Here is an 11,468-nt window from a genome sequence, read left to right as displayed (position 1 = left end):
AATTTTTTTTTCGTAGATTATTTAAATATTTTTTGTAGATTTTTTAAGATGATAAATGAACGTTTCTATAAATTATGGTAATTTTATTTTATTTGAGGGATTTTTAATAAATTGAAATGATTATCCATTAACAAAATGTACCATTTTGCCCTTTTCTATTTAATAAAATGTTAAAATTGCTATTTATTAATAGTCGTTGGTTACAACTAATTGATGGTTATTAAAGTGTTTTTTTAGTTTTTCACTTTTTACAGTTTTCCCATGAATCTGACCCTATATATATATATATATATATATATATATATATATATATATATATATATATATATATATATAAGTCTACATGAACAAATATTGTTTTTCATTTTTTATAGGAAAAAGACAAAAAAAAAAGTAAAATGCTAAAATGGCCCTTGATCTAACGGAGTTAACAGATGGAACATGACCAAAACAAATTGAATATCACAAGGATCAAATCTACAATTCACTCTAAAAATTATCATTTTAACCTCATGTCTAAATAAAAATGAATTGTGTAATAAATATTTTAAACGATAAAAAAAAATCAAATACATAAGTTATCTAAAATAACAAAAATAATATGAATTCAACAAGTGACTCTGAACCAAGTCACCTAGGCCGAGTCACCCTAAACCAAGTCAATTGAATCCAAATTCGTGCACCGTATATTAAAACCAACCAAGCCAACCGAACACAGTTCCAACCGAAGACGAAATGGCACACTTCGGATGCGTAAAATTGAGACATAGTTAGATAGCCGAATCCATAAAAGCATCTCCAACAACTTTTCCAAAATGGATAAGCAAAATTCAAAATATCCAAAAAGAAAAATACATTCAACTCCAACAACTTCTCTATTGCGAAACAACATTGATTATATTATTGAAATGTTTCATAAATTTACTAAAATGTTATTTCTCTCGTAAACATTTGAATCTGTTGGAGATGATCTAAGGGGTCGTTCACAAAACGCTTACTGACAAGTGTTTACCAGATCAGTTTATCTTATCGGATGAACATGACAAACATTGAGAATCTTACCTAGTAAGAGCGATGACAAAGATCAAGAGTCTTATCCTGTAAGTCTTACTTGTGAATCGCTTACCGAATAAAAATGTTGCATACGATGCCGTTATAATGGATTAAAATCTTACTCGGTAAGCCAAGTAAAAAGTGTTCGACTCTTACAGATAAGGTAAACGCTTACCAGATAGAGCGTTTAGGTAAACAAACCCCTAAGAATATAATAACATAAGGAGGAATAAAAATCCCTTGTGGCCACAGAGGTTCAAATGCGATTGACTTCAGGCTATCTGCAAAGCAGGTGGTCGTCTTGGGATTAGTAGGCTCCCATAACAGGTTGAATATCCAGGTTTTAAAAAAAAAGAATATAATAACCCGAATAAATCTTACTATAATGTAGGATTGTATTTTTACATGCATATTGTAGGCTGAAATTTGTTCAATAACAGCTTGCCAAAAGAGCATTTTAAATTGTAGCTAATGAAATACATGCCTTCCTGTTGATGATTCTATGTGATTACAGTCTAAAAAACTGCTGCAAAAATGGCTACATCTTACTAAATCCTACACAATGCCTGCCAACTTCCCATTACAATATGTTGGGTTCAAGTATGTGCGTTATTGTTGTATTCAAGTTCTCCGTATTTTACATGCTTTATAATAGAATAGCTTTATTCCTTCTTTAGTATAAATAGTAGTTTCCTTTGTAATTGTAATTAGCAAGTCATTAGCATTATGTAATCTGAATTAGCATTGTAATTTCTCTCTCAATCAATCACGAGATTTTTGGTGATCTACTCTCTCTTCATCTTATTTCTTGAAGATCATAATCATGTTTGTATGAGAATTTGGGAATTTCACAATATCCTCGAAATCGATTTGATACCCTTGTTTCACCATCGATCGCCACCATCATATATCATTGTTGTCATCATCAAACTCCCGCCTTCTTTTCATTCGGTATATCGGCTCTCGTGTATTAGCTATCACATGAGCCGCTCATTCATTGTTTGCAATCTACTCGATCTGCACGAGCAGATTGGTTAACATGAGAAAAGAACTTTGAATATTTATTCGCTTTTCATCGTTCTTAAATGACGCACCTTTAAGGTTTACTGGAGTATTACATCAGCAAAATTGGGTTCATAGCACGTCTAAAATGTCTAAACATGCTAATAGAATACCATACATGACTTAAGTTTATAGGATCAAACTATAAAGCGTCCTATCTAAAAGTGTAATAACAAGACGTTTTTTTTTGGCGTTTTAAGTTTATAGGATCAAACTATAAAACGTCCTATACAAAGGATCAAACTATAATAAAATGTCTAAACATCCTAATTATAAGACTTTTTTTTGGCGTTTTAACAAGTTTTTTAGTACACTTAAAACAAAATGCCGTATTAGCAGTTTTATAAAACCATTTTTTGAAATGGCCTATAAACCCATCTTTTTATAATAAAAAAAGTTGTCCATAAAAATAACTAATACGACATTTTAATTTTTTTTTGAAGTATATAATATTTATATACGGCAAATGCAACAAATAAACTCACACACCCTCCTCACCTATGGTGAGGTTTGAACCCCTGACCTCCTAGAAGGCCAAGGGCTACGATATCGCTAGACCAAAGTCCCTTTGGACGACATTTTAATTTAAAAGTGTACTAAAAAACTTATTAAAACGCCCAAAAATGTCATATAAACCTATTGCAACACTTTTAAATAAGACATTTTTTTTGTCCTATAGAGCATTTTATTATGACTTTAGACATTTTAGGCATCCTATAAACCTAATGTTGTTGTAGTGTTCTTTTAGAGAGAGACTCAAAAGGGTTCAACATATCCTAGCAAACTTAATATGAACTCCCACTACGATCGATTTTATAGGAAACCAAAATTGTGTAAATGACATAATAGACTGCTTTATAGGATTTATGTTTATGAGACCAAACAATTGTGGGTCCTATGTAAATGTCCTATTGTCCATTTTGTCCACACCAGGACTCAACGGTCTTAAAACACGTCTAATAGAGGAGGTATCCAGTTCCTTATAAGGCAACTTTCGTTCCCCTCCCCAACCAATCGGGGATCTTATAATACTAAAGTATAAATATAATATCAAATGCAAACAAGCTTGTATGACTCACCAATTGTATCTATAGTCGTAACTTGATCCTTTCTGACCATTTGAAAACATCGGAGTAAACTTGGTCTCCTCCCAGATCATTTCCTGTAGCTCCGGCTGCTACTCGTATAATATCTTCTATTAAAGCAAAATTTCCCATTATATCAACATGATTTCCACTTTGTGTTCCTCTTCCCTCCAACAGAGTTGCTGGAGGGGCATGATCGTACTCTCTGATATACGTTTTAATCCCCGATGGATTAAATCGCGTTTTCCCCCGCCAACCTTTTGCACACATGAAACCTGCACTTAGAACAGGAACGGTTTCGTCTCCGTCAACAGAATAAACCCCGGCTCTCAAACAATCTTCATCATTTCCACCCTCGGCTGAGGTATCGATCTGAAAAGGAATATGGCATTCGGCCGTTGGACTAAACTTATAAATATATGATCTTTCGGTGGGCAGACCGACTCCATACATGGAAAATATCTCCATTTCTGGAGCATTTGGTAATCTGCAAAGGCATAAACGCATTTAATAAGTTCAAAGATGAAAAGTCGATAATTAAATTGAACACTTCTTGAGGGTATGATATGCAAGACCAAACGAACCCAATATATCTTACCAGGAGGTGGGGTCCATGGAGCTAAGATCATCTCCAACAGATTCTTTATAATTTCTCCAAAATGGAGAAGCAAAAAGTTAAAATCTCCGAAAAAAATTACATTAATCTCCAACAGTTTCTCCATTATAGAGATTTCAACATAAATTATATTATTAAAATATTCAATAGATTTAATATCCGAAGAATACTTTAAAATTAACTTTAGTATGAAATAATAATACATTCAGCTTTATTGTTAGGAACAATAAAAGAAACAAATCTCTCTCTAGAACATTTAATTATGGGGAGTTCTCCAAATTTGGATTATATCTCTTTCCTACTTTCTCCATTGTGGAGGATCTCTTGGAGCAGAAATAAAGGTTAAAAACTTCAAAATCTCGATTTATCCTTTTTGGAGAAATTGTTGACGATGCTCTAAGATGTATACCGACCTGACCTCTACCTAAAAGAGTAGAGCGGTTGTTTACGTGAAGACCCTAGGCTTGTGAAGGAAACTGAGGGATGTTTGTTAGCAGCTTACTGAGCCTAATAAAACTCACAACTTATTCAGTCAGTTATACATGAGTGTTTGATAGTGGCTTATTCAGTAAGCTTCTAGGGAGGAGCTTTATGCAAAAAGCCAAGTTTGTTCCAAACCTGCCCCTTCCAGCTAAAAAACAGGCTCCTTCAATCTATGAAAAAACCCTCCCAACAAAAACCTTCCCAATCTATATAAACAACTTTATCCATACATGACTCAATGGAAAACCAACCAAACAGCCCCTGAAAGCAATATAGAAGTAAAGAGTGTCTAACCTGGTTTCTAAGGGATTTGACCAGTACTTATAGTGTTCATACTTAGGATCCTCTAAATTATCGGCTATTCCATAAGAGTAATGAGCACTGCCGCGCTTCATCATCCTTGGAGCCACGAATTCCAAAAGTTCCAAAACAGATTCAATGGTGAAAGCCTTGTAATCTGCAACGGCTTTCATATCCGCAATCCCCATTTCATGGTACTCGTTCCATACATCTCGACAAGATCTGTTTGCAAAGTTATTACCCTTCACAGCACCCTACGTCACAAAAGTTCTTACATGAGAATTTAAGCTTGCAATGTACATAATTTGTTGGGGGTCCTTTGGCTAAATGGCCTTCTGACAAGGTTTTTTAAATCCATGACCTTCTGACGGGTTTGAGAATGTCACTACTTAACAAAAGAATGCCTCGAAACCTGCCAAAAGGTCATGGTTTTAAAAGCGGGAAATTGAGTGAAATAGTCAATCCCATCAAGGGTTTCAGTTTTTAGCCACTTTTGTACCTCATTTCGACTTTTAGCCCTTTCTTGCGCATAAGCCTTACGCATATGCATAAGGTTTGCTTTTCGATCAAAAAAACGTTACGCATAAGCCTCATCTTTTACTTTTAGACCTATTTTTAAATGAAAAAAGAAGTTGCACATAAATCCTTGAGCATAAAAAAAAGTTACGCATAAATGCGCAAGAATTTTTTTCTTTTTTTTCCCAGAAAAGCAAACCTTATGCATACGCATAAGGCTTATGCGTAAGAAATGGCTAAAAGTCGAAATGAGGTACAAAAGTGGCTAAAAAGTGAACCTCCTTAATGGGATCAGTTATTTCAGTCAATTTAAAGCACTTGTCATAAGGCCATTTAGCTTAATACCAGATACCCATGTATTATTTGGTTGTCTGTGAGACTAAACACAGACAGAGGTTACTGAAATTTTTTAATGAAATATTACCCTAAAGTCCACCCTCTCAACTTTTGATGAATGCAATTCAGCAACATCCTTTCCGAAAGATATGATTCTTCCATAATTATGAGATTTTAAACCATCAAAAACAGCTCCATTTTCACCTACTGCTTGAGTCTCATTCTTCTTCACTTTCTTAGCAACACATTCATGGTCAGCTTCAGGGGACCAATCAAGAGTACCCCAGATGGCGTCCCCACCTTTTGGTATCAATGACATTGTTGAATCCCAGGTACGAGTCATCCTCATTGCATGTTGTAAAGTTTGGAAACCAAATATATCCAAATCCAGAACACCGGGTGCAACAGCCCTGCATAGATAGTAGGACAAATAAACGAAACCAAATCAAGCCAGTATATCCCACCCGATGGTGGGGCCTTGGAGGGTAATATATATATATAGAGAGAGAGGGGGGGGGGAGAGGTTCAGGGGAGAAGTCCCAAAAAAATGAAAAACTAAGGAACACTTTGGTAACCGTTCATCTGGATGGTATGCACATGTGCATACAAGTAATTGAAGTTGTTTCTTGGTTTTTATGCAAGTGTGCATGTTATCCACATGTGCACACTGAACAAATTGCTTACAAATTACTTGTATGCACATGCACATACTTTCCAGATGAACGGTTACCAGTATGTTCCTCAGTTTTTCATTTTTTTGCGGTTTCCCCTTAACCTGACCCTATATATATAGACTTGACATCTACCCAGAAAAGTATTGCGGTTGTCACCGTGAAAAACCCCGGCCAGTGAAAAGTGTGTGAAAGAGACAAATAAAGGCATGCTAAATTTTTGAAAGCTAGATATGAGTAAGCAATAACAACATGAATAAAAAGAAAGACAAATATGCTAAATTTTGAGAAACCAGAAGACAAATATGCTAAATTTTGAGAAACCAGATTTGAGTAAGCAACAACAATATAAATAGAAGCAAACAGGACAAATGAAAGCTGAATCATGAACAGCATATTTGCCTTTTATCATACAGTTAAGCAAATGTTTCACTTTCATCTTGTATAGAACAAGACCAAAGCTTGATACCAATCAGCCATTCTAGTTATAAGCAATACCTTGCTACAGCAATATCCTTTGCTTCAGCAGAAAAAAGGCCTGCAACTATTTTTGGAAGTCCCAAAAACGGACCGCCTATATTCATCACAGCTTTTATATGCTTAGCGCACCAATCTGATCCACCTCCACCGCCCATTGGAGCTGGTGCTTCGACCCATTTCATAAAATGCAAGAAGTACAGAACACCCATAGAATGTGGAATTACAACCACCTTTTCACCGCTTGTGGCCACCATGAGTTCTATATTGCTTTTCATCCGGCTTAGAGTTTGATCTCGTACCTGGTCATTTTAGTTTGTCAAATCATCTTAGAACAACGGTTCAAATCAGTGCCAATTTTTTGTCAAGCAACCACCAATATGAACCAAGACCAAAAGTTGCTTCTGAGAATTGCCCGTGTAACAATTACAAGGACATTTGATTAATATGCATCAAACCAGACACCGAATGGGGTAATTTGAGTTAGAAGTGCATACATCTCCACGTATGTTTGAGAAAATGTGGAAGCCATTAGATTACTCTCCAAAATATCACTTGAGGAGAGCGGGCGGACCAGGGGGGAGGGGTCCAACATATATAAAGGTGAAATGGTCCCAGTCTCACAAATAGTGGCTAGACAAACACAAATTGTCGAGAGTTACGAGAGGAAGCTAGATATTGAAGAGCTAGCAGATTGCCAGAGTGTTGATTGACCTTGACTCTGATACCATATTTGAGGATACGTGGAACCCCATCAGATTACTCTTCAAAAGAGCCCTTATGGAGATGGGGGAGTTCCAACATATATAGAGGCAAAATGGTCCAAATTTGGCCGATATGGTACTCCAACACGCCCCCACCGGTGAAGGCTAGATGGACCCAGATTGTGGGGCCTAGACAGGTCAGGGTCTAGACAGGTACAGATTGCCTAGAGTGCGAGTGATCTTGGTTCTGATACTATGCAAGAATATGTGGAAACCCATCAGGTTACTCTCTGAAAGAGCCCTTGTGAAAAGCAGGGATTCCGATAAGTAGAGAGGTCAATGGTTCAAGCCATGCCGATTTGGGACTCTAACAGCATTAATGCAGGGATGTAAGTGTTGTGTTTCAAACATACCTCGGTATTTTGAAATGAGAGCCTCCAATCATAAGCAGCCATATACATGTTTTTCTCCTCATATCCGATGCGAGCCAAATTGGCAATCAAAACTGCCCATACAAAATAGCCTGCAGCAAAGTAATCAGCTGCCACAAGCCCAGATACAGGCCTGACTCTTACACCAGGAGGATCCAGTCCAGTTTCATTATCCAGTGACATATGCTCAATCCAGCACAAGGGCCTGCAAATAATAAAAAGTACATAATAGAAATATAGTGTGATCTGAATCGAAATGGCGATTAGAAATTGGCAACTGTAAAAGTAAAGAAGCTGAAAAATAAGCGGTCCCTTTGCACTACCTTTGCTGTTCCCCCTGAAAGGTCTCAAAGATTAAGAAACCATTTTACTGTTCAATGATTTCAACAAAACAGACTTGATTTACATATATCCATTATTAATTAATGGATACTATTTGGTGGAAATGGAGAGTAGTTTGTACATATATCATGATATATAAGCTCAGATATATCAAGAACTAATTTGTTCAGTTCAACAAACTTTAGGTGGGAAAGCGTCAAAAATAAAGTACAAAAATTTAGAGTACAACATTAGCAAGACTTGGACCATTTTGGATCATTTCCACAAATATATGTTGGACCCTTCTTCTCTCCTCAAGAGCTCCTTTTGAGAGTAAACTAACGGGGTTCCACATATTCTAGCATGATATCAAAGTCAAGGTCTACCACTCTATGGGGCAATCTGTAATTTTTTAGTCCCCACCCGTCTAGCCCCCTTTCAATACTCTGAAACAATTGTTTGTTAGAGTGTCACATTGGCTAGACTTGAACTATTTCTCCTCATTATATGTTGGAACCAACCTTCTCTCTTCAAAAGCTCTTTTAGTCAGTAATCTAACACGATTCCACATATTTTAACAAAAAACTATGGTCACCAATATGCTTATAATGGTTGCAAAGAAAACAAATTCTTGATTTCCTCATCAAAACAACAAACTTCTGAGAGAAAGAATCACCAGAAAACCATATAATATGCCATCACGCCATCGTCAACAATCAAAGATACCATCATAGCTCAATAACCCACAAGAGGGCTGCTTAATTAAAGATAAAAACATATAAGAAATGCAATGATGAAACAAGTGAACAGAAAAATCAAAGAAGCATATAACTTAAAAGTTGGAATTAAAGAGAAACTAGATATCACCTTTTATATATTTCACCGAAAGTACCACCCCACAGCCGCTTCCTAAACAAACCATCCATACAGGGGTGGCCTTCCCACAATTCAAGCCCGCCGGTCACTATTCCGGGTACAAAAATAACCGGATGCTTCACCTTTAACCCTTCTTTATGCATCTTTACACCCGGCGGGTCGGGCATTGGACCCGTTATCGCCTCCGTCACGTACTGCGGGAACGATGCCGGCATCGCATTGTATAAAAACAACAAAAACCACCAAGTCGAACATATAAACCCGATCAACCAGCAACAACCATCTATACATGTCCGTTTACTCCTCTCTTTCTTCAAATTGTTGATATTTTTATTATTCAAATCCTTCGTTTTTCTCTCTTTTTCTCTCTTCTGCTCTTCGACTTTCCGGTCCAATCTAGGAGCAGGTTGCTGCTCGGAAGTTGTTGCTTTCTTCGAATCACCGCCGTGGCCCTTCCTCCTCCTTGCCGCCGGCATGTTTTTTTATGAATATGTGTGTGTAAATGAAGAGGTATTGATCAAATTTGATCTGATAAAACTTTCAGATTAGTTTTGTTTATAGCTTTTCACAGAGTAAGCTCAGGACTATTCTAGAACCTTTTAAACCCTAACTCTCACTAAAACAGTTAATATTTTATTGTTATGAAATAGATACAGCAACATACATATATACAGAGAGGGAGAAAGAATCACTGTGTATGAGAAAAGACGCCGGTGATCGGAGGTGGAAGATTTTCCGGTGAGTGATCTCCGCTAAAATTCATGGAAGGGACCGTATGTTGGATCTGACGTGGGCCCAGATCCGTGACCAAAAGCTAGAAAACTATTTCTTTTGAAGATTTCATGCTACAGTCCCTTAACTTTCCTTGATTGACAAAAATAACCCTAAATAATATTATTTTCCCCAAAAAGGCCACCAAAATGCTTTCTGGTACCGAGGGTGCCTTTCCTCTTCATTCTGTTGGATGCTCGTGTGTTCTCATGCTCGTGTGTGCGAGGAACTGGAAGAGTGTTCATAAGTTCTCGTATTCATCAGCCCGTTTATTTGGTGAATTTGAAAACAAAGTTAGTTGAATTTCGTTTAAGATGTTTTATTCTTCATTTTTTTTGAAATATATAATATATTTTATATACGACAAATGCAATAAATAAACTCACACACCCTTCTCACCATTAATGAGGTTTGGACCTCTGACCTCTTAGAAGATAAGAGGCTCGGTTACTGCTGACCTCTCTTCGATAGGCTCAGTTAAAAGCACCAAAAAAGATTTTGATGCTTGTATAACTCGTATTGAACCAAACTTAGAGCCTGATTTGATTGGTTATAATTCGGGCTTTGACCATGTCTAAATCATGCCCTAATCGGTCATCAAACGAGTTTGATAACCAATTAAATAGGATTTTTCAAGACAAGTTATTTGCTTGAAAACTTCACCTGATTAGACCCAGAAGACCTGAACATAACTTGTAACAACTCCTTGGTTAGTCTCATTACTATTTACGCAGTCTTTTTGTTTATTAGTAATGCAAAATAGAAATAAACTTAAATCTTTGTAAAAAAAAATCAAAAATAAAATAATATGTATTTAGTCGACATTTCATGTGATAGATGAAGTATATGAGAATGTGAGTTAAGACGAGATATATAATAAGAGATTTGGACATTTGGTCACTTTTATTCCCAAAATAACCTATGAATTGCACTTTAAAAGACAATTGATATAGTGTATCTCATTAGTGTTGATCAAGTGGTTCTCTACAATTATAATTAATCCAAGTGTGAAGATCTCTTCTCATCATAAGTTTTAGGGGCTGTTTGTTTACCTCTTAATAGTTTCATTAAGAGACAGTCTTTGAATCGTTAAGAGATAAATCTTGTTTGGTAATAAAAAGATTTGTCTCTTAATGGTTCTAAAACCCTCTAAATAATTTTATATCATGGGTCTCCTTTAACCATTGAGCATCTTATATCACGAGAGTCTTTTAATCATTCTGACCACTTAAGCATTGTACACTAAACCCTTCAATAACTGGCAAACAACCCTTTATTCTTACCGGAACCCAACCCTAAAAAGATTTGTCTCTTAATGGTTCTAAAACCCTCTAAATAAATTTATATCATGGGTCTCCTTTAACCATTGAGCATCTTATATCACGAGAGCCTTTTAATCATTCTGACCACTTAAGCATTGTACACTTAACCCTTCAATAACTGGCAAACAACCCTTTATTCTTACCGGAACCCAACCCTTATATGATGATAGTGTTGTCATGAGATGTAGCAAGAAATATAATGATTTTTATTGGACTCGTTTGACATCTTGCAAAAAAGAATAGGGACCTTTTTTACAAATTGTAAACTTGATCCACGTGTAACTCTGCTATCTTTTGTGGACAAATGATGACGTCAGCCATCGGTTAGGATGGGAAACGCAACTTCTTCAAGTTATCTGCTATTTATTTACTTGATAACTTCTTACCGTTAAGGTTGCGGTTAGGACGGAACATTAAAGAATGAAACAAAACTTATTGTTTCAT

General features: G+C 36.1%; 1 protein-coding gene across 2 annotated transcripts; it reads right to left on the bottom strand.

Moving 5' to 3' along the window:
* Window positions 1–1,816: 1,816 nt before the first annotated feature.
* Window positions 1,817–9,684, bottom strand: LOC112516986 (phospholipid:diacylglycerol acyltransferase 1-like). Of its 2 annotated transcripts, none has more exons than XM_025124266.1 (7): window positions 8,923–9,682; window positions 7,717–7,939; window positions 6,621–6,901; window positions 5,540–5,861; window positions 4,594–4,853; window positions 3,195–3,687; window positions 1,817–2,070 (listed from the first exon to the last, which is right to left on the bottom strand). In XM_025124266.1, the coding sequence occupies exons 1-6, from the start codon at window positions 9,405–9,407 to the stop codon at window positions 3,204–3,206; spliced, it is 2,055 nt and encodes a 684-aa protein (XP_024980034.1). In that variant the 5' UTR covers window positions 9,408–9,682; the 3' UTR covers window positions 1,817–2,070; window positions 3,195–3,203. The 2 variants fall into 2 exon arrangements, with proteins under 2 accessions (XP_024980034.1, XP_024980033.1); XM_025124265.1 differs by lacking the exon at window positions 1,817–2,070 and having other exon boundaries at window positions 3,204–3,687; window positions 8,923–9,459; window positions 9,596–9,684.
* Window positions 9,685–11,468: the final 1,784 nt, after the last annotated feature.

This window comes from Cynara cardunculus (assembly GCF_001531365.2).
Source record: "Cynara cardunculus var. scolymus isolate 2C chromosome LG 8, CcrdV1, whole genome shotgun sequence".
NCBI lineage: Eukaryota > Viridiplantae > Streptophyta > Magnoliopsida > Asterales > Asteraceae > Cynara > Cynara cardunculus.
The sequence above is the reverse complement of the archived record's forward strand: the minus strand, read 5'-3'. Positions and strand labels throughout refer to the sequence as shown.

Coding starts and splice junctions, on each gene's coding strand:
- LOC112516986 (XM_025124265.1), bottom strand. CDS start 9,407: ATGCCGGCGGCAAGGAGGAGGAAGGGCCACGGCGGTGATTCGAAGAAA. Junction 5,862..6,620: donor AAGGATATTGCTGTAGCAAG/GTATTGCTTATA, acceptor CTATCTATGCAG/GGCTGTTGCACCCGGTGTTC. Junction 3,688..4,593: donor TCAAATCCCTTAGAAACCAG/GTTAGACACTCT, acceptor ATGCCTTTGCAG/ATTACCAAATGCTCCAGAAA.